Source organism: Dermacentor albipictus, unplaced genomic scaffold (assembly GCF_038994185.2).
Source record: "Dermacentor albipictus isolate Rhodes 1998 colony unplaced genomic scaffold, USDA_Dalb.pri_finalv2 scaffold_19, whole genome shotgun sequence".
Lineage (NCBI taxonomy): Eukaryota > Metazoa > Arthropoda > Arachnida > Ixodida > Ixodidae > Dermacentor > Dermacentor albipictus.
Window position 1 is genome coordinate 2,674,740 of NW_027225573.1, and position 23,155 is coordinate 2,697,894.

The window sequence follows — 23,155 nt, forward strand, 5'->3', positions numbered from 1 at the left end:
TTTCTACATCTACTTATGCACCGGACCTACAGAACTTCTCATTTATATATATATATATATATATATATATATATATATATATATATATATATATATATATATATATATATATATATATATATATATATATATATATATATATATATATATATAATCCTAAATTTTCAGGAATATTTATATTAAACATTTGGATTCAGAAGGAGCGTAATTAACAACAGCAAACAAAAAACACTCTAACGGATAAAAACACATTTTTATCTTGCGTTTCTGCTGATCATGCGGTCGTTGAACATGACCGGTAGTTCCTGTTCTCCTAAGTGTAATTTTCATTTCGCTCGTTTCCGAGAACATGACTTGAACGGCGCATCAACTCGATTCTTCGTCGTTTTTCGTTGAGTAAATTTGTTTCGCAGAACAGCGCGGCGGCTAAAGAACGCGTCAACCTCGCGTCACGTGATGCAGCGCCGAGACGGCGAGCTACGAGCAAGGCGTGACCTTGAACTCACGCTGACGCTCACGCGAATCGCGCGAGGTACGATCCAGCCACCGGCCCTGCTCGGTTCCAGGGATTGCGCCGAGCATCGCGTCCAAACCCAGAGGCGGTCCAGCTGCGCGACCGATGGAGGCGATGATGCCGATGGACGTGAGGCGACGGCGACACTCCAGCGACTACGTAAGTCACTTCCCTTACTCTCAGTTATGTTGCTCCCTTCGGTAAAGAAGAGCTTTCTTCCGACGCCACTGTGTGTAGCCGTGGGTCTATGTAGCTGTACTGCTGAGCCCAAGTTTGACGGTTTGACTTTCGTCCTGGATAGCCACATTTTGGTGGTGGCAGCATTATTATTTTCTTAGACGACGAAGATACTGCTACGAAATTCGAACTGCAGGCTCGAGTTCAATGTAGCATCCTCATACGAAAAGAATTAATCGGAACGCATGTCCCATCTAACCAAGAGGAAGCCACAATGTTAAATCATTCCGTAGTCAGTTGGAGCGTAATTGCGGTTGCGCGGTTGACAAAGTGTTGACAAGGTGTCAACCGCGCGGTTGACAAGGTGTCAACCGCGCACCCAAATGCACATCGTGCAGCGTTAAGTAAATCATCATCATCATCATCATCATCAGGGCACGGCACTTGTCAAGCTGGCAGGATGGCTAAACCACCGCTCCTACCTTTGCAGGCATGGCCGTGGATTATTGCCGTGATTTCTTCGAGCAACGTACACGAGCAGTTTACACCCTTGCTGAATCATCTGGGAAACAAGGCATCTGACAGCTCATTGGATGATCTTCGATGGACGACGGTGACGTCAGCAACCACAAGCCTACTAAAGAACCGACACGACGATGGGCACAGCAGAGGGCACGGCACTTGACAAGCTGGCAGGATGGCTAAACCACCGCTCCTACCTTTGCAGGTTGGTGTACAAACGTATGCAGTTTGTTGCAAACGCGACAACAGATTCTTGATTGTACTGCCGTGCCCTCGCATGTGTTGGTTTATTGTGGTGCACTGTTGGTCGACATTATTGCTATTGTTAACTTCAGGGGATGTAGAGGAAAACCCGGGCCCGAAGACGGCTGAATTGTTACAACAAATTTTGGATAATCAGAAGGAATCTGATGACAAGATGAACACGATTAGAAAGAAGTCGCTGAACTTAATATGAAGACTGAAAGAATGAACAGGCATCTCATGGCCATGCAGGAAATGCAACTAAAAATTGAGAGACTAGAAAACATAGTCCAACAACAAGCTGAACGACTAGTGGATTATGAAAATAGAAGCAGAAGAAATAATCTGCTAATTTTTGGTGTTCCCGAGGCCAGAACTGAGACGGAAACAGATCTGCGGAAAGTTGTCGTAGATAACATTGTCAGAAGCTTGTTGGGGGTAGAAACTAAATCGATAGAAAGAATTCATCGCATTGGTAAACAAAGCGAAGGCCGGGTAAGACCAGTCATTATGAAGTTCATGGATTATCGCGAAAAAGAGAAAGTAATGCGCAACTGTAAAAAACTAAAGGGCACTTCTTTCAGTATCAATAATGACTACTCAAAAGAGACCGTTGATCTCAGAAAGAAATTATGGGAAAGTAGTGCGCCGGACCGAGCTAAGGGGGCACGGGTATCACTCGTGTATGATAAATTAAAGATAAATGGACGCATGTTTGTTTGGGATCAAGAAAAAAATGAACGGCGTCTGTATAAAAGCCGGAGTGACAAGATCGATAAAGACGTAACAACTCCAACAGCAAGTGCGCATGACCGGCATGAATCCTTTGACTCGGATAGTTCTGCCAGCAGTTCAAGAAAACCGCCCCACTCATAGCTACGAATTCTTGTGCAAAATGCCCGTAGCATCGTTAATAAAGTCACAGAACTAGAATATATTCTACTGGCGCATAGTCCCCATCTAATATTACTTACAGAAACATGGCTGCGTGAGGGAATACGCAGTGATTGCATTGTTCCTTCCGGGTACAAATTCTTTAGGTGGGACAGAGATTCACGAGGCGGTGGTGCTGCCATCATAGTTAAAAATTCCGTCCATGCTTCTACGATTGAATCTAATGTTCCCGAAAGTGTATGGTGTAAGCTTACATTCGAAAACAGAACGTACTTCATTGGCGTAGTATACAGACCACCTGCATCTTCGCCAGCGTTTCTGGAACTGCTAAGCGAATTTTTGGTTGACCATGTTAACAGGAACACGATGCTGATAATGGCTGGGGACTTTAATTTGCCGCACATTAATTGGCAAAGTTTATTGCCCGGCGAGACAGAAACAGTTAGCTCGGAAAAGCTCTTGGAAATAAAATTTTGTCATGGCTTCGAACAAATTGTTCAAGAACCAAGTAGAGTTACAGAAAAGTCAAAGTCATTATTGGATCTTGTTTTCCTATCGCACAACATAATAGATTATACATTAGATATATTGGAGGGCATATCAGACCATAAAATGTTGTCTTTGGACATACAGACCAATGTGGGCAGTATAGGGAGACCGTTTCTACCGGTAAAAGTAAAAGACTTTAAAAATGCAGATGACACCGCCATCATAGATTTTTTAGAATTACAGTTTAGTTGCTTCGAGCAGGCATCGAAGAGCGAGTCTGTGGAACAACTGTGGCAAAGATTTAAAAGTAGCATCATAGCTTGCGTTGAGCACTTTGTTCCAACTCGTATTAAGAAAACGCGCAAACGAAACCCCTGGATAACACGCAGCATTATCCATATGAAACGGAAAATTAAAAGACTACGAAAACAGAAAGTGAGAGCGATGGAAGTTGCAGCTATAAAAATTGAGATGAAAGAAGCTCTTGTGAAATCGAAAAAACAGTTCTTTGATCACACGCTTGCCAACTTTCTTAAAAGTTCACCACACAAATTTTGGCGTTACTTCAGTGAAAGAAAGGAAAAAGTTGAACAGATCGAACATGAAGGGAAAGTCCTGACACGAGTTGAAGACTTAGCTGATGCTTTCAATCGCTTCTTTCAATCTGTTTATACGACAGACAAAGGTGATAAGATAGGCGAATACATGAACGGTGACATGAGGACCGCAATGGAATCAGTTATTGTCAGCCGTGAAGGTGTTTTACAATTGCTTCTTGAAGTAGACGCGAAGAAGGCAAGCGGACCGGATGGTCTACCAACTGAATTTTTGAAACGATATGCCGAATGGGTTTCCTTTTACTTAGAGATAATATATGCGAAGTCAATTGAAACTCGTTCACTTCCACAAGACTGGCGCAATGCAATAGTAATCCCTGTTTTTAAAGGTGGCAACCGTATGCAAGTAAACAATTACCGACCCATATCCCTGACGTCGGTTTGCTGCAAGGCTCTAGAACACGTTATTGCAAAGCATATTATTAGTTTTCTTGACACTAACGAGTTACTTTCCACAATTCAGCATGGATTTAGGAGCGGTCTTTCTACGGTGACACAGTTAACAGAAACACTCCATGATTTCTACCTGAACATGGATGCACACCTACAAACAGACGTAATAAGCGTTGATTTTAGGAAAGCTTTCGATAAGGTTTCTCACCGTAAATTACTTTTTAAGCTCGATAAAATAGCAATAGGTAAAGAAGTAATACAATGGATAGAGGCCTATTTATCTATGCGTCAACAGTCCGTAAGGATTGAGGATTGCATTTCAAATCCATTGCGTGTGTACTCTGGGGTTCCCCAAGGTTCCGTTTTGGGACCAATACTTTTTATGCGAAGCATATTACGAGAGCTCAACCCAGCTCCTCAGGCGCGGCGGTGTCGCCTTGAAACCACGTGACACCGTGACGTCACGACAGAGGAGAAGTGGCTTTGGCTCAACTCTTGCAAGACGGGCTGGGTGGGAATCGAACCAGGGTCTCCGGAGTGTGGGACGGAGACGCTACCACAGAGCCACGAGTACGATGCTTCAAAGCGGTACAAAAGCGCCTCTAGTGAATGCGGTGTTGCCTTCGAAACGAGCTGTTTCTAAGGCGTGCGTCTCTTGCTCAGGCGCACATTTCGTTGCCGCGCCGAACGCTGCTTTGCTCGACGCTCACCGCGTCCAATGCGGGGCGCGTAGTCGCTGCCCTGTAGCCCATTGTCTTTACACCCCTTGGCGGGTCGACGGGAACGCTGTCGCGTTCCACTCTTGAAGGCGAAGCAGAGTAACGCATGAGTTGTTTCTTCGTCTAGCCGAACCAAATATAGCCAAGCAACAGCAGTTCACCAGGCTAAACAGTGGTTCAACAACTAAAATAAAGGCTAGTATGCTTCGCATCCTGGGCTTAACCTTACCTAAGCCACAGCCATTTTTTTGTTGTTTGTTAATGATATCGGTGCACTAGTCGAACCTAAAGCCCCTGAAACTTCGTAAAGTAGTGCCACTCTCCTCCTCCGCCTTCACTCCTCCTCGTTTCTCCTCTCTTTCACGCTCCCTCCTCGACCATGGCACCGCCTACTTGCTCGAGCGCAGCAGACGACCTTTCGCAGAGTGAATGCACGCATAGCAAGGTAGTGCTCTTTAGGCGTTCACGTTGGCTTTCCAGCTCCGCGTAACTTCGTGTACAGCATAGAATCTTTAGTCGGATGCTTATACAAATTCGGTAACGGCAGCTTTTGTTTCATTTTTGATAACTATTTCTTTAAAAAGTATCTGACGGAGTGTTAATGCTGTGCGTTGACGACTGCGAATGTATCGCGTGCCCTACAGTTAGGTACGCAACATTTGTCAAGGGCGTGTCGCAAGATATTGTTGCGAATGGTTGTAAATAACACGTTTACCATCGAATGACAACCTCTTGGCTTCCAGGAAGCCCTCAGCCTAAAATATCCGCGCCGCCCTTACCATGTGAATTCGCGGCGCGTATCAGCTATGACGTACAAAGGCTGACGGAGATCACTGCTCCGGAGGCTCGAAAGTGTATTACAAGCTACAGTGCCGCCAACGTGCGTGCTTGCCAATCTAAGCGCGCGCAAAGCCTCAGAGGTGGGCGCTGGTGCTATTATGTTTCTCGTGTCTCAACGCCGACAGAAATACCGCGGCCGATCATCGAGTCGGGACTGTGCGTACACAAGAAAATAAAATGAGTTTTTAGCATTCGGGCGCGAAGCGGGAGCGCGATAACAAATGCTTGACCCAATCTCAAACAAGACTAATGTGGCCTTCAGTAATTTTTTGAGGTTAATGACTTATCACGAATAACACTTCATCGTGCGTTGGTTCATCCGTTTACTAAGTGACGTACTTGTCGCGAACCGAGTTGCACTGAGGTGCATGCATTGAGGACGGTTGAACTCCCTTCGAAGTAACATTTGCGAGATATGACTTTATTAGTGAAGTCATGATTGCGCAAAGAATCCCCCCGCCATGACGCGGCCGAAATTGCGGCAAGTGAAATGGTTTTTTCCATAGGTTAAAATGATATGAAACAGCATTCGAGTTGCAAGTTAACAGTTTATTTTCACATAGATGCATTACAGATTTGCTTTTGCAGTCACAAGTCCGTGTGCACCATTTATTGTCTCATTGCGTAAATAAACGCACCAACCTAAGAGTCCTACAGCAAGCGCGTCTCAATAAGGCATAGTGACTGTAGAAACTAATAGTAGCATAGACGAGCGAGCAAACGACTAAACGAGCGTGCGAACGAACGAGCAAACAACTAAGCACGAACGACGACTAAATCAGCCAGGGAACGGGCGGGCGACCGCACGTTTTCTTTGCGAGTGCTGCACCGCCGCATCTTCAGCTTTGCACACTTTAAAGCTCACGCGAATCAGCACGTACGTCTCAATTACCTATGATGCGGTCGCTCGACGACGAACGCACCGCGTAACACTGTTTCGGGAAAGCACGCACGCTTTTCATCGGTGCCTCTGTATCGCAAATCCACCGGGTGACCGCCAACGAGGAACACGAACAAATGTGGCAAACAAAGCTAGTCTATCTAAAGAAGGCTAGTAAGTAACCACAAAAGGCAGAGAGTTGCTCTCCTGAGGCGCTTTCATGATCGAGACTGAAATTTTATCAAAAGGACTGCGCTGAATCTTAAAACTTTCGTAATCACGTTATCGCACGCAACCTCGCGTGCCCGCGAACTCAAGCCGGTTGGCGTTCAAAACGATCAAGCGCACCAAATATGACTAACACGACCACGTAGTGCGCATATAAGCAAAGCAGACGTTGCGTAAAAATCATGTTAAAGCGTGCGTACAAATGACAACATGCACAGTGAACTGTGCAATATCTACTACGTTATTGCCCGCAGCACAATACGCAAGCCTGGCACATACAATACTCTGAGAGAGTCACAACTTACATCACATAGTCGCGCGGAGGAAGTTGGTCGGAAGTTCTCCCTCCCGATTCGGTGAAGCCATGTCTTTCTTCTTAACCCGTTGCACTTACCGGACGGTATCGCGAACATATTCTTGCCTTTGCTAAAACTATATTGACATCCAAACGCGCAGCAGGTCATGGTAACAGAAAATGACGTGAAGCGACGTCGCAGTTGCCACAAAACATCCTTCAAGGCGTTCACAAGATCAAAACAACACAGAATAGGAACGGAAAGAATGCCGCCAACAAGCGCCGCTTCTCGAGCAAAGATGGCACTGAAGCGCGACTGTAAACAAACAAAGCCGGCGCAAGGGGCCACGTGATGCCATTAGGCCAATAGCGACGCGGTGTCGGCTTCGGCCAGAGCGCTGGAGGAGGAGGCGGCATTCTTCAAAGCGTGGCACTACTTTACGAAGTTTAAGGGGCTTTAGTCGAACCGCCTGTTAAAATGAAACTTTTTGCTGATGATTGTTTGATTTATTCGCCAATAGGTTGCGAAGATGACCAAATTAATCTAAATAGATGCTTACAGGCATTAGACGAGTGGTGTTTAACATGGGACATGGAAATAAGCTATAGCAAAACAACATTTACGCATATTCGCTCAAGCAGGAGCAAATTTTCCTTCATATACCACATCGGAAACCATCCTCTGAATAATGTAGCTTCTTTCAAATACTTAGGAGTCAGTATTATGCACACATTGCAATGGCACTCACACGTTGATAATATATGTTCTAAGGCAAACCAAAAACTATACTTTTTAAAGAAAAAACTGGAATGCGCTACACGGGACGTGAAATTAACAGCCTACAAAACTTTTGTACGACCAGTCTTGGAGTACGCTTGTGTTGTGTGGTCCCCTCATCAGAAAGTCCTGAAAGCAAAAATAGAAAGAATACAAAGATTGGCAGTCCGTTTCATATGCGGTAAATACCGACGCATGGAGTCTGTTACAGCCTTGTTAAAATCGTGTGAACTAGAGCCTCTGGAGGAACGCAGAAGTAAGCATAGGCTAAAGTTTCTTTTTAAAATCATGAGTGGGCGAACGAAAATAAACAAGGATCTATATCTACAACCCCCAGGACGGAGATGCGATCGTCTAAACAATAGCAGAGCTATTCAACCTTATTTAACACGTACTGATGCTTTTCGTTTCTCCTTTTTTCCTGACACAATTGAAATGTGGAACAGATTACCTGATGCAGTTGTGAGCAACGAGGGCTCTGCCGAATTTGAAAATGCGTTGGATACTTTCTTTTACGAGAATGTATACTAAATTGTTGCTGCGAGCACTTTCGTTGACTTTTCTTTGTATAACCACTGTTATTTGCTTTTCGTTGTTGCTGTTGTTAACTTCAAAGAGCGCCAGTGCATTTGTATGTTACATAGAAAGAAAATTATGTATCATGTATTCTTGACACATCACCCTCCCTGTAATGACCCCAACAACGGGGTTGACAGTATCAAATAAATAAATAAATAAATCATCATCATCATCATCATCAGCCCGGTTACGCCCACTGCAGGGCAAAGGCCTCTCCCATACTTCTCCAACAGCCCCGGTCATGTACTAATTGTGGCCATGTCGTCCCTGCGTTCTGCCGCCCCCTGCTACGCTTCCCTTCCCTTGGAATCCAGTCCGTAACCCTTAATGACCATCGGTTATCTTCCCTCCTCATTACATGTCTTGCCTATGCCCATTTCTTTTTCCTGATTTCAACTAAGATTTCATTAACTCACGTTTCTTCCCTCACCCAATCTGGTCGTATACCTTAACGTTACACCCATCATTCTTCTTTCCATAGCTCGTTGCGTCGTCCTCAATTTAAGTACGACCCTTTATGTAAGCCTCCAGGTTTCTGCCCCGTAGGTGAGTACTGGTAAGACACAGCTATTATACACTTTTCTCTTGAGGGATAGTGGCAACCTGCTGTTCATGATCTGACAATTCTTCTTATTTCCGTCTCATGATCCGCATCCGCCGTCACTACCTGCCCTAAGTAGATGTATTCCCTTACCACTTCCAGTGCCTCGCTACCTATTGTAAGCTGCTGTTCTCTTTCGAGACTGTTAAACATTACTTTAGCTTTCTGCAGATTAATTTTTAGACCCAGTCTTCTGCTTTGCCTCTGCTTTGCATCTGCATGCCCACTGACCTGGAGAGGCAAAGCGTTAAGTAACTCACTGCGCACTAGATACAGGCAAAGCTAAAAAAGAACGCACGTATGCGGACTAGTTGCTTTCATACCACATCACGTGTGAAGTTGGTTGTACTTGAAAATAGCCGTGGCTGGCGCGCGGATTTGATTTACGCCGCGGCAAGGCGCGGACAAAAGCAGGACAATACTATTACTTACATAATAATGTCACTAACGTATTTAACGCAGTTACTGTTGAAATGAAAGCGTCCGACGCCCAAAAATTACGTTTCTCAGTTATCTGACAGCGGAGAGGCGGCTACAAGGTGTCCTCTAGTGCTTGATAGTGCCTGTAAGACAGAGCAAGTAATGCTCTGACGTCGATTGACACGCTGCACATGTTCATTTACATCAGCATGGTTCTCTCTCCTGATTGGCCGACCGCCAGCGGCAGCTTCGGTCCAAATGCTTCGCTACCGCGGAACACTCTATCGAGTAGATAAGCTGTAAGTTGTCATAATACAGCCGTTTTGCCGCCATTTGCAGGGCAGCCAACAAATTTTTCGACAAACTGTACACACTAGCGCTCTCTTTGAAAGCAGATGAATACACCTGAGTTCTTGCTCGAACAATACCCCGCGTGGTTGCTCAGTGGTTGTGGTGCTGGGCTGCCGCACATGAGGTCGCGAGATCGAATCCCGTCCACGGCGGCCGCATTTCAGTGGGGGCGAAAACACCCGTGTACTTAGGTTTAGGTGCACAAGGATACCGAGGTGTTCGAACTTTTGAGTCCTCAACTACCACGTGCCTGAGAAACTGGTTTTGGCACGTAAAATTCTTAAATATTTTTTTTTGCTCGAATGATGCGTATAATTACGTTAGAGATTTCCTCGCGGGCAGGCGCGCATGCGTCGTCGTCGGCGACGAGGAATCGCCGGAATTTGAGACGGGTCCGTGCGGCACGCCGCAAGGATCCGTCATATCACCATTACTATTTAATTTAGTTCTACTCGGTCTACCCGAGAAATTAACAGAAATAGAAGGATTATATCACAGTCTCTACGCGGCTGACATCACCCTCTGGGTTCCCGGGGGAGGATGTGACGGTCACGTCGAGCGAACGCTACAGGCAGGAGTAGATGCGGTTCAGAATTACTTGCGTGGAACGGGCCTCGAGTGCTCGGCTACCAAGTCCGAACTCTTACTCTACAAACCCACAAGGAGAGGTCGTAAAACCTTGCTCGAAGAGGAACGGGATTATTCCAAAATACGCATCACATTGGCAGATGGTACTCCCGTACCACACGTAGAGAAAATTAGAATCCTAGGGTTACACCTGCAGGCAAACGGCCATAACGGAGAGACGGTGCGAATACTTCGTCGTTCGGTAGATGACACGATCCGACTCTTGCATCGCATCACGAATAGACGCAATGGCATGCGTGAAGAGTGCGCGATCCGTCTCGTGCAGGCGTACGCGATAAGCCGCATAACGTATGTTGCCCCCTACCTGAGGTGGATCGGGTCCGAAAAAAACAAACTCGAATGCATGATCCGAAAGGCTTTCAAGAGGGCGGTCGGTGTTCCACTGAACGCGAGCACCGACAAGTTTCTAGAGCTCGGAGTTCACAACTCCCTTAACGAGTTAATCGAGGCGCACGACATTGCACAATACGAACGATTATCGAGGTCAAAGGCAGGTCGACGCATCCTCGAGTCGCTCAGCATCGCGTACCACACCCAGCATGGAGAGAAGACGGCGGTTCCCGCCTCTGTTCGCGACCGCCTGATCATCCCGCCGCTTCCCAAGAACATGCACCCTACGCACCACACCGGGAGACGGAACAAACGAGCAAGCGACCTACAGAAGAAGTTTGGTAACAGCAACGAGGCGGTATACGTAGACGCGGCTCCATATGGAGGAGGGAGAAGCGCACACGCGATAGCGGTTATAGACCGCTCGGGTAAGTGCCTCGCGAGCGCCACGGTGACCACGGGACACACGGAGGCGGCCGAAGAAGCCGCGATAGCCCTAGCACTCGTCGCGGTGCCGAACGCTGCGATCGTGATCAGCGACTCGCAGGCGGCAATCCGCGGCTTCGCGCGCGGTCGTGTCTCGCGGGAAGCGGCCCGCATACTCCAAATTTCTGACGACGGCGACTCGTCATCGCCCTCGCAACGCCAAAATTTTACGGTCTTCCTCCTCTGGACCCCGGCACATACCGATGTTCCGCTCGCGGGCAACGAGGCGGCCCGCGCCACGGCTCGAGGTCTCACACGCCGAGCCGTCGCTGATTATGTGGCCGCTTCCGCCCCCGAGAGCGGGGCATCGGATCTGCCGGATCGGGACACTACAACAGAAACACAACAAGAAGCGAACTGGGCGTGGGGCGATCGCCTAACCACGTTCAGAGACCTCACCCAACACTACAGACTCGAAAGACGCACATTCCCGCCACCGCACGACAAATTGAACAGGAACGAGGCCGTAACGTTACGCTTGCTCCAAACACACACCTACCCTAGCCCCGCTATCTTGCACCACTGCTATCCGCGTTTATATTCAACAGACGCGTGTAAAACATGCGGACAGAGAGCAACGCTGCGACACATGCTCTGGGAGTGTGCCGGCAACAACGGCAATCAGACCAGCTCCGTTAGCGACGCGTCCATAATCGCGGCCATTGCCAGGGTGGGAGAAGGCTCGAGCTCGCTTCTTCCCGACGCCGCCCCGGATGCGGGAGCCGCCGGGGACCTTCTCCGTAGGCGTCGCCGCCGCTGGGAGGCGGCTATCAGAAGTTCAGAGCTGGCAGAACAGCTCTGGGCCGTCCGGCAAGCCGAAGATGCCGCTCGAGTCCAAGGACTTCGAGCCGTCACCTGAGGCCACCACAGCAAGCACTGCCGGACTATTCTTTATTAAAGTTTCTTCTTCTTCTTCGAATGATGCTGGCCGATGACTATTCTTCAACTAGACAAATGCCAAATAGGGCAGAGCCAGTGTATTCGTCTGCTATTTTCGCATGCACTAGTCAACGCCAGCCCTCTTTGTTAACAAACAAGCAACTTCTGGGTCTTTCAAAGAGAGCACCTTATTCATGGCCCGTGCACGCGCAGCTTGCTATTCGGGATTGCAGCACGTACCAGAAAAACTCCATGTTATCGCTGTCGAAGGCGAAAAGCAGACAGGCGTACGAGCCCGACGGATGTTTCTCCCCAGGTTTGTGAGACGACACCATGGAGAGGCCGCCTACGAGGGTACCTCTGGTCCTTGGTCGGCAGCTGTCCCAGCCTCCGCTCGTCGGTGAAACAGCTCATTTCGAACCTTCGCTGCCTGCCAATGATCCGGAGCCATCCCCGGGTGAACCTAGCCAAGTCGTGCTCAGCCAACGCGGCCGACAGCGGCTTCTTCCTTTCGGAGCGGTCCGCGTGCAACAAATCCCTGCGGGTCGTCAACATCGAGCTGCGGGAAGGACGGCTCGCCGCGGCTTGCCTGTGCAGAGGCGTTGTTCCTGCAGCATACAACTTGCAGCCCAGGCGCTCGTTCGTGCTGGTCCACTGGCTGCTGATGGACTGTCGCTCCATCAACTTCGTGGGGCTCTGCGAGTGGCACATGTCTCCAAATCAGTTTCTTTTCCAGAACGAGTTCCAATTGAGCCGAAAACTTAGGCACGCCAAGCTATGCCACCACCTGCTGGATGACTACTCGCCTAGGAATCTGACTGACTCGCTCCGCTACTCGGTGACCGCGCTCAACATGCTGGAGACGGGGAGCGTTCGATTTTCGAACGTCGGCTTTCACGAGGCGAGTGAAATGCCCGACAGGTTCCAGGCGATGCGCGTGCTCGTCTTCCTTGAGAACAGGAACGACGTGTCCGATGGTGAGGCGCTGATACGCTGCTGCGCCACGCATCGGGGTCAGCGCGAGATGCACGACGACAAGCTGATCAAAGGGGTCAACTTCTGCTATGTGCTGTCCGAACTGGTGTTCCGTAGCGTGGTCATCAAGAAGCTCGTCATGAGCCGCTGTGCACCGGGTAAACACACTACGCCCCACGTGTTCGTGACGCTGACGGGTTCTCGTGCTATCATAGATCGGTGCGAGCTGCTCGGAAAGTTGGAGACGCAGAACTTCGAGGAGAACGACGCAGACGTCCGGAACCTATCTGGAGAACTGAGAGTCAGCGCGAACGGGAAGACACCGATGGTCTCATGCGCTGCCGCCTCCCTGGGCCTCCAGTTGTCGGTCCACTACGGAAACGCCAACATCTCGGGTCTCGTGGCTCGGATGTCTCGAGTAATCGACCATAACGTGACCGTCCTGCTGTCCACGGTGTTCGCCGAATGGCGCTACCCCCCGGGACGCAGAGCTGGCCTTCGCCACGCAGACCCCTCAAGCCGGGACGCAGCGCAGAGCTATCGGCAAGAGCCCCAGCCTCTGCTCCCTCCTCCTTGGCGGCTGGGCGTTCGACCACCGCGTGGCGACCGCCTTAAGTGACATGCTACGGAAGAGTAGCACCCTCCACCATGTCACGTTCGACGCGGTGTTGCCGGAACCCGAGAAGCCGCAGAGGACGGCCCGCGAGGCCTAGAAACAAATTACACGATCTCGCCCATCAGCAGCTACGAGTAGCGCTACCACGCGATGAGCGTGTGCCGCATTAGCGACGGGGTTCGTCTTGCCGTCCGGGTGTACACCTCTCAGATGGCAGCCCCGCTAGTGAGTAAGGTGGTCGAGAGCTGCTGACTGCTCGTTAACATGTCCCCACTGGCTGGCCTGACCAAAGCCGAATCGGCTGAGGGCATCACTCGGCGGCAACGGTGCCAGGACATGAACTTCGTGGTAATCGCTGGTGTCGCCAGGACAAACTTCAGTGCTACCGCGACCCAACCACTCGCAAGCAGAATGAAATTAAATTCCATAGGTGCACGAAGATAACGTCATAGCGGTGCCTTTAATAAATGTGCAAGATAAGACTGCGGTGATGGGCCATTGTACACCTCGCTGACATGGCATGTTACGGTTGGCCGTTCCAATAGCGCTGGAGATACCTAAGCCGCAGTATTAGCTGTAGACGAAGAGAAACTCTGAACATTAAGTGTGCCGTTTGACTTGTGATCTTTATATCGTTCTTCTGTTGTAATGCACGCTAATTAGTTTTTGTTTGACAAAAGGTTTGTGACAACATGCGCTTGAGCGGGGTTGGCTCGCGGCACTGGGAATGGCACTGGAAAACCCCGTTTCTGGGCTTTGACTTTTACTGCTATGTTCATATTTGATGACACCATTCGTCTTGATTAAGTTTGAAAGCGAACGATTATTGCGTGTAAATGTGTTGCAATAGTACTGAATATTCCATAGAATCACCTACGCTTCTATTCAGTGTTGTTTTTCTCGACAATGTATCTTTAGTGTGCTTTTGGAGACGTACATGGCACCTGTAGCTGCAGATAAACTTTTTGTTGATAATTTTACACATCTCTTGGGATGCCAACTTTAATGCAGCATATCGGTCGCAGTGATGAGAGTATCTATTCAGTTTGTTTGTTTTTTCGGGAAAATAACCATTCTCTTTGTTTAATGCGCGACATCTATTTTGCCCTTAGCACGTCGTTCTGCTTGACCTTAACGTGCCAGAATTCTTTTGGTGTGCAGTAACGCAAACTCTAACTGATAGTTATGATGGTATCGATAGCAGAGCTGGCAAGATTTTGATACAATCCTTATAGCAATAGGTATACCTGAAGTATAATAAAATCACTCGCAATGAAGTGTTAACAAAGAAGAAACTTTTTTTTCTGAACAAGGCCATAGCTTCACATTGTAGCTGGAAGGAGTTGAACTCGCTACCCAAAGGGCCATCACCCAAACTGATTCCTTGCCAAATGGAGTAGCTTGGCAGTTTGAGTGGGGTGCATGTGGTGTTCGCTACAGCCAGAACCAGAGCGTAGCATCGTAGGCGCGCTTATTTCAGGGGCAATAGCAATTGCACTTACACAGATATAACTACGTTTGTATGTCGCTGTCGCTTTCTAACACTTGTAAAATGGCCGTTGTTGCTTGCCATGCAATTGTAAATGGCAGGCAATATCGCGGTGGCAGACGCAGGTATGGTGCCATCAAACCTGAAGTCGGGGCTTTGAACGTGCTTATGTAAAGCCTCCTCTGCACCCACACCATTGAATTCGGCAAGGATGAGAGATGTTGACAACAGCAGTAGGGCAGGGAGTAAGAAAGAATCCACAGGAGAGCACCAATACCCAGGTCCAGATAATAGCGTCGTCGACGGTGGCGTTTCGGTTGTATGAGTGAATACGTTCACCTACATAATAGCTACGTTAATGTATAGCTGCCGCTACCTAAAACTTGTAAAATGGGCGTTATTAGTCACTACGTAGTCCTTGATGGCAGGAAATTTCATGGCGGCAGTAGCAGGCATGGTGTCATAAGACTTGAAGTGGGGGCTTTGAAAATGGTATGTAGAGCAATAGTGTTACGTCGACAGAAAGTTAGGTTATTACAAACTTATGAGATGAAAGTTATTTGTTTCTATAAACTTGTGATCACAAATAAATACGACTAAAGCAATAATTCTCACTGGCGTGTCGCTACTTCCTTCGATTGTATCCAAGTGTCATTCGCATAAACATAATTCGTAATATGATGCCCAATTGAAGGCGTAATGTTGTACACAATCCTATACCAAGGCAAAAGCGAAATAATAGGATGCATTATTGTTTGCGCGTGCAGTGTGAAAAGACAACTTTGATTACACGCAGTAGTTAATTCATGCATATGTAACTTCATTTTGACGAGCGCTAGAAGTCTCATAATTCGTTCAGCCAAATCAATGCTATGTTTTTCCAGAAGTGCAATGATATAGAAGACTACGCTTTGAACATGCGTGATGCATGTTTTGGATACAATTTTTCAAGTTTTTAAAAAGTTTTTTTGTGGTTTATATTGTTGCGTGTTTAGGTGAAATTTTCTGTGTTTTATTTTTTCTGTCCATAACTATCAATTTCGTTTAGTTCCTTTACTTTTACTGCATTTTCTCCTTGTGATTGCACAATTTCCTGCGTGAGATTTATTGTAACTCCCAAATGCACAAATATATCTTGTTTTTTATGCTCTGTTACTTACCATCTTCCATGTTTCCTTGTACATGATTACAATGTCGAGGCTCCTCGTTGCTTTAGAAATAGTATATTTAAATATAACAGGAAGTCCCGATAAAGTCATCGACTACGGGGCCTGCTTCTGTATGGTATTGTTCTTTATAACCTGTAATTTATTATGAATAAATCAATTCCCATTTCAATTAATTTCAAAAGTTACAGCGCCATATATACGTTGACATGTGGGCTTTCTCCCACCCAGTAATCAAAAGCCACAGCAGGAACGTAATTGCCCTATAGTATTTACTGCGGTGACTTGGAAATTTCCAAACCCATAGGTCCAAACCGAGGTGGTAAAAGCACGCTTACCGTCTTATTACGTCTCAATTTGGAATCTACCTGCACATCTACGCTCAGGTGTAAACCAAATATATTTGCTTGCCGTAGGTCACGCACGTTCTTTGAAATCATACGAGGCTAAATGCGAGCTTCTGATAGACGCTATTGGTGTCCTCAAACGGTTTACGTCCGATGGCCTTGAGTTTCATTCATCAAGCAGCAAAGAACTGTTTCATAGGTTCGTCGCACGCTTCAAAGGCGACGCCCTTGCAGCAAGTAATATAGTTGGGTTCAAAGAATCGTTTAGTCCGAGCGTCTATCGTTCCTGCAGAACGTGTTCCTTGCTGTCAAAAGAGATATCCAACGACAATTAAAACTCACAGTGCCCGCTGAGAGGCGAAAATGAGATTGAAAGTCAGCTGAAGACAATTGAAAGCGCTCGAGATGACAAAGAAAAAATATTAGAGATTATCTACGGAGTATGGCATCAATGGCCAATCGCTGCTGAGAATGTTACTGCATTTTCGAGTACCTAAAGCGCTCTCGTATGATCCTATGCAGGTTCTTCTAGAAGGGATCATTCCTAGAGGAGTCACTTGGTTAGTGCGCGCCGCCATGAAGAGGGAACGTGTTTTTTCGCGACAGCACCTTAATGACGCTCTAACAGAGATCAAGTTTCACTTCTCCGTCTCAACAAGCGACCACTCTATGGGCTATTCTAAGCGTGACTTGCATCCTATCGCCTCGGCGAGCGGCGCACCCACTTTGGTTCTGCACTTGGCTCTCGCATTGCAACCGCTGTTGCCTCCCACAGTCTGAAGAAGTTGCGAGATTACTCGTGCTTTCAGCTCAATTAACTCAAGTGTGGTTTGTCAACAATTGTCAACGCTTTAAACAACCTGTGATCTAGAAGAGCTGATAGCAGAGCACCACCAACTATACTGTTTGTGCCATGGCGCTGATGCGATCACCGATTCCGTGAAGTCGATAGCTACAATGACGCATTGCAAGTGTTGAGCTGTGCGTAGGCACGCAATACGTGCCGTTCCGTACAACATGGAGAGAGTAGCCATTGAATTAATGAAACCTTGTCTTGCTTTTTTTTCATTTTTATTTGCTTACTACCTGAACTATAAACCGCATTCTGTATTCATAGTACAGATAGCAACCTCACGTTATGCTGTCACAGTGACATTTTCCATAGTTTTCCCATGTACAAGATGAGAATTGAACGTTCATTTTTGTAATTATCTATTTAATGGCGCACATCAGCGGTATACTCTCCAAGCAGCCGCCAAGCCCATAAGTAAGCTACGGCAAATATTATCTCCTTATAGCTTTCATTTTAAGTAGTTTCTGACGGCCAGAAACGCATCTTAAGGAGCAGGAGAATGTCGCATCAAATAAACTCCTCTCTTTCACCTTCACTAAGCGTTAGGAAGGTCGCCAGTCACGGATGGCAAGTGTGAGCGGTTAGCGTGAAAGCGCACCACGCCTGAAACAAGCGTGCTAAAAATAGCCTTCACTCACGCTTCGCAAGCGTTACGCATCCCGCGAGTCATGCTTAGGAAGCGTGATTTTTTTAGCGTCAAAGCACAGTAGGCTCAGAACAAGCCTGCGAAAAATCGCCGACGCTCGCGCTGGCTAAGTGTGAATACTTTTAAAGTGTCTAAAAAATCGCCGCCCCTTCCAGTCCGTGAAGATGGTCGAACAGCGAAGCTGTGTTTCTAACACCGAGTGTTCTACCATGCAGCTCAAACTTCGCAAGCAGTCTATTTTGTAAATCTTTTGTTTCACCATTCTTTCACCTCATTTTCGCTTTTGCTTGCTTCGCGTGGTGCGCATGCTTTGAGATGGCTTTATTTATTTATTTATTTATTTATTTATTTATTTATTTATTTGTTTATTTATTGCGCGTGAGGCCGGCCCTGCGGCAACAAGCCCGCCAGCAAGCCAACTCTCGCCGACTCTCGCGTTAGGCAGCTTCTTCCTCATCAGTGCGCACTATTCGTGGTGTTCCCATAGTTGTAGCTCGGATAGAATGTGCGGAACCACTAATCCAAAGCTCCGTATATTGGGCGCAAGGCCCACCACTGGAGATGCGGGCGCTGCTATCGTTTTGGCGATTGATTGGATTGGTTTGACGATTGACGTGGTTGCCGGCACTCCTTGCTCTCGCAAGAAGTATCGGCAGGGACGCGCTCCTATAGTATCGCGTTCCAATCGCAGTGCCCCGTTTGTTGTGCGCAAACCGCCAGCGTAACATTTGTTTCTTTCGCGGCAGGGCGGAATCAATCGTCGACAATTTCCACGCCGATCTGGCTCTGTCGCTCAAAAGGCACCGTGTGAGAACCGTACAAGATTCGCGTATAAGATAGCATTCTCACATGGGTAAATGGGACTCTGCAACCCCTTTCCCTCCGTTGAGCTTTTCTTTTTCTCTCCCGCTAGATCGCGTGGAACCTATTTAGCGAAGTCCGACAACGACAGCTCAGGGTCTGCATAAACAGCTTCGCTGTAAAACGCCTCCGTCTTTTGTAGATCAAAACAGCGTATTTTCGCTTCATAAAACGAGCAGAGGGCTACTGTACTTCCAATCGGTACGTGATATCAAGGATTTATAGTTAAATTTTTACATAGACATCCCACTTTATATACGGGGTTTCACCTGCCAAAACCACGAACTGATTATGAGGCACGCAGTAGTGGGGGACTCCGGAAATCTGGACCACTTGGGGTTCTTCATTTTCGCATTTCGCCCCCATCGAAGTGCGGCCGCCACGGCGTTTGCAGTTTATTTGTAATAATGCACCGTATGCAACGCACACTGACATCGACCTGTGCTTTTTCCTTGCACACATCTTGTCCTCCCGAAAACGGGTAACTTCGCAAGATATTTCCTCGAATGTGATTGACGCGGGTGAGTAGAAGAAAAAGAAGAACGCAGCAGGCAGCTGTCTCGTGCACTGCGCGCCCTCCGCCATTTTCCACGCGCACTGCTGCCGTCAGCCAGCAACTAGTTTCTTGGTTCCGCAGTGCTTAATGTTAAAAAATACGCCTAGGTTGTAGGCCGGGCCCACCGGCAAGGCCTGCTTGACCGCCGAGTTATTGCCAGCGCCGACCTGTGCTGTAGCGAGGCCTCGTGTCGATCATGGAGCTGCGTTCTCAATCGGACGCCCCGGCTCTGCACAAGGATGACACGACGACTGGCCGCGTATTTCGCCACGCAGCTCAGCGAGACAACAGGTGCGGCCTCGCTCAGGGTCGATGGGCAACAGGGTCCGCACAGGGCTACGCTCGGTCTCAACCTTCTCGTGGGCGCACGATACACTTCTGGCCTCCCGGGATTTTTCCTGCTGGCGGCTCTCGCGTGTCGGCGTTCCTTTGGTCCGGGGAGAGTTGCCCACGCGCCTTCGTCGACGGAACGGCCGACAGGTGAGTATTCGTACGTGTTCTGATAAGGGAAAGGAAAGTCTTTCTGGGAGAGAACGTTGAAAAGGTAGCCTGCAGGTGCAGTGCTATGTCGAGAAGTGGCGCTCTTCTTGGTGGCACCGCACAACGAGGCCCGCAGAAACTGTCGCCATAGTGATTTCAGCGGCATTTCGAATACTTGTTTTGACTTAGTGGTAGCCATAAGAGAAACCTGCGTGTGACTGGGTGCGTAGACTCCTCAAACTTGTTTCTGGGCAAATTGAGAGTAATGTATCTGTATTTCAGTCACACCAAAAAGACAAACTCAAAAAGAGCACACTACGCAATCCTGTAACATTGCCGTGTCTTTTTGTGTGTGTGTGCGTGTGTGTGTGATAGCCTTATCAGACTCTCTAAGACGCTTTTAAGCAGCAGTCCAGCAAGCCGCGGTTTTTCACTCGTAAGGTCGTATTTGCCATCGGAAGGCCACCTTCGGTAATAAATAGTACGAAATTATGATCGGCTGGCATCGGCCCCCAGCACAGTTCCGGCGTAATGGTAATTTTGTGAATATGCTCGCCGCAGTCAAGTGCCATGGAGTTGTGCCATGTTTACAGCCGAGCTGTCTTAGGCAAATTTCCATCGTTTCGTCATGTGCGTAGGCAAAAAATGTTGGCGGCGTCTACAGAGCTAGAATAGCTTAAGCATAAGGCAAATTCTGTCAGCGTATGTGTCCCAGCTTCGTTTGAGGCCAGACATGTCAAAACCGGTGATGGATGGTGGTTTGCTGCATTGCTATCTACGCAAGCAATGAGAGCACGGCCATTGCACCCTATGTCTTACCGATGACGGGCCTGATCCTTTCCGTGAGATGTGCCGACTCGCGCTCCGTACTGACTGGGGACGGAATCGTTGTCGCCACCGTATACGTTCCTCCCGCAACATCAACGGCGGACCTTGAAGACTTTTTAATCGACACGTTTGTGTCGATCCTCCGGGTGGAGCTCAATAGCGCCGTCATTGTGGATGATTTACCCGTCGATGTGTCACGCCCCGACTAAAACTGGTTCCTGGCGTTTCTCTTGGAACGGTTCGGCCTTCAACGGTACCCCAAGACCAATGTATACTCCCCAACAGTCGTGCATAGACCTAACATTCGCTAAGACCATGTCCACTGTCGTCCAGAGCCCACGAATGTCTGCCATGGCGACCATAAAGCCATAATGACTGTGGTCAGGAATTAAACGTAAATGCAAATAAACCTAACAACGCGCATACTTGTGTTATATTGTTGTTTTATTTCATTTTATTTCCTTTACAGTGATACACAGGTGCGCTGGTGATCCACCTTTACAGAGCGGAACGGTTCTGAATTTTATAACGAAGGAGACTCGGCTGTAACAAAATATTTTCGAAAAATAGTGACGATTTCATGTCTTGTTGCTTTGGTGTAATTTAGGCAGTTAATATCGAAATACATTAACAGAACCTATCTTGTTAAACAACATGATCCGATTATTAACGTGATTAGAACCATGATCTGATTATTAGGCGCGGTGGAGTGGGATACCCTACACCCCAGACCAGCTAGGGTTTCGCGCATTTTGCATTTCGCCCTTAGCGGCCATTGCGACCGGTATCAAATCTGCGACCTTGAACTCAGACGTGCAACGTTACAGCGACTGATATACAGCGGCCGGTAAAATATTATACAGCACAAGAAATAAACTTCGAATTCTTCTTAAGCAACGTTGATGTTAACATCCTGATGTATTGTAAAATCTAAATGTTTCAGCGGAATGGACCACCGAGCAGACGGCCCGTGTCATAATGGTCGCGGATCGGCTGGAGCACCGACGGTGTCGCTTTTCGTTCCCGCTTCAGCTACCAAGACGATGGCTCACCGGAGGAGGGACGAGAGCGCAGCTGGCACAACGCCTCATCCCAGGCGATCTCTACACCAGCCCCGTGTTGTCGAGGCCTCCGCCCACCGCCTGACCATCGCACGGCGTGTGCGCAGCCCTGGCCAGTGTTCCAGCGGTGGTGCTTGGCGAAAGGGCGACGTGTCTGGTCTCAAGTGCACCCACAGCTTGCGCCTGGCTGCCTCCGCGCGTGAGGTCGAGGGGCCCGCCATCATGGCCATCGACGCGCTGCCCCGTCCCACGGCGAGCACCACGGGAGCTTCAACACACGTGCGGGGAGTTCCAGTTCCGCCACGCCGAGCACTGCGCCACTACACCGACCGGGGCGGAGTAATTTTCGCAAAAATTCTCGCATTTTTTCAAGCAGTACAAGGACGTCCTGGCTGCTGTTGTGGAGGTTATATAGGCTTCCATAAAATCGGCTCTGCGATCGCTGACCTGGAAGCATGGCTTCGCCGGCGAAATTTTGTCGACGGCGTGCCACTAGAGAATTCGGCGGATGACGCAGCTCTCCGTTGACGCGGACATTTCTGCGTTGTCTTTTTCCGTACACTCCTTCGGGAACTTATATATCGCTTTTCGCTAATTACCGCGAGATCGTGCATTTTGTCCTGTGATCTAAAAATACATTTTCACGTATGCGATATCTTTAGTTTGGCCTGGATATATTCTGTTTACAAGGACGCCATTCTTCTATTCTAGGAATTTAAACATATACCTTGTTGTTATAAGAGGCATGAGCTGGCATATTTTGACGTTGCATATACCTAGCGCATAATGACCAAAGCCAATAAAAGCAAACGAAGGAGCTCACAGTTCGTAGAACTGTGAGCTTTGTCTTTCGTCGCTCTCTGCTTTCTTCCTTGTATATTCTCTACAACATACGTGAAATCAGGATCTACCGCCTCGCTTAAATCACCCGCCGTGGTTGCTCAGTGGCTATGCTGTTGGGTTGCTGAGCACGAGGTCGCGGGATCGAATCCCGGCCACGGCGGCCGCATTTCTATGGGGGTGAAAACACCCGTGTACTTAAATTTAGGTACACGTTAAAGAGCCCCAGGTGTTCAAAATTTCCGGAGTCCTCCACTACGGTGTGCCTCATAATCAGAAAGTGGTTTTGGTGCGTAAAACCCCATATATTTTTTTGTTTAACCTCGCTCAAATCACTACACTAGTGAGGTAAATTGCTCTTTGCCTGGTAGGTATGCCATGTGACCTACTAGCTTATAGGTATGTGTGCTCTTTAGTTTTGTGTTAGGATGCCTCATCACTCTCAATTCAGGCACAAACGCAGGAAGCGCACTTTTGAATAGGTCGGTCAGATGATCACTTCTGATGTGAGACTCATTAGAGTTCCCAATTGAAAACTAAGCAAGCAGCCGCAG

At 48.0% G+C, this 23,155-nt stretch overlaps 1 protein-coding gene across 3 annotated transcripts; it reads left to right on the forward strand.

Annotated features, from left to right (window-relative positions):
• The first annotated feature begins 473 nt into the window (after positions 1 to 473).
• Positions 474 to 22,414, forward strand: LOC139052123 (uncharacterized). 3 transcript variants are annotated; one of them, XM_070529220.1, is made up of 3 exons: positions 474 to 673; positions 1,182 to 1,418; positions 12,200 to 16,051. In XM_070529220.1, the coding sequence occupies exons 2-3, from the start codon at positions 1,389 to 1,391 to the stop codon at positions 13,475 to 13,477; spliced, it is 1,308 nt and encodes a 435-aa protein (XP_070385321.1). In that variant the 5' UTR covers positions 474 to 673; positions 1,182 to 1,388; the 3' UTR covers positions 13,478 to 16,051. The 3 variants fall into 3 exon arrangements, 1 of the variants encoding a protein (XP_070385321.1); XR_011509718.1 differs by lacking the exons at positions 474 to 673; positions 12,200 to 16,051 and adding exons at positions 19,668 to 19,872; positions 21,644 to 22,414 and having other exon boundaries at positions 1,132 to 1,418; XR_011509719.1 differs by lacking the exons at positions 474 to 673; positions 12,200 to 16,051 and adding an exon at positions 21,733 to 22,414 and having other exon boundaries at positions 1,132 to 1,418.
• Positions 22,415 to 23,155: the final 741 nt, after the last annotated feature.

Excerpts from the sequence above, each read along its gene's own strand:
- LOC139052123 (XM_070529220.1), top strand. The coding sequence starts at position 1,389 with ATGGCTAAACCACCGCTCCTACCTTTGCAG. Across the intron at positions 1,419-12,199 it reads CACCGCTCCTACCTTTGCAG|GTTTGTGAGACGACACCATG; the intron begins GTTGGTGTACAA and ends GTTTCTCCCCAG.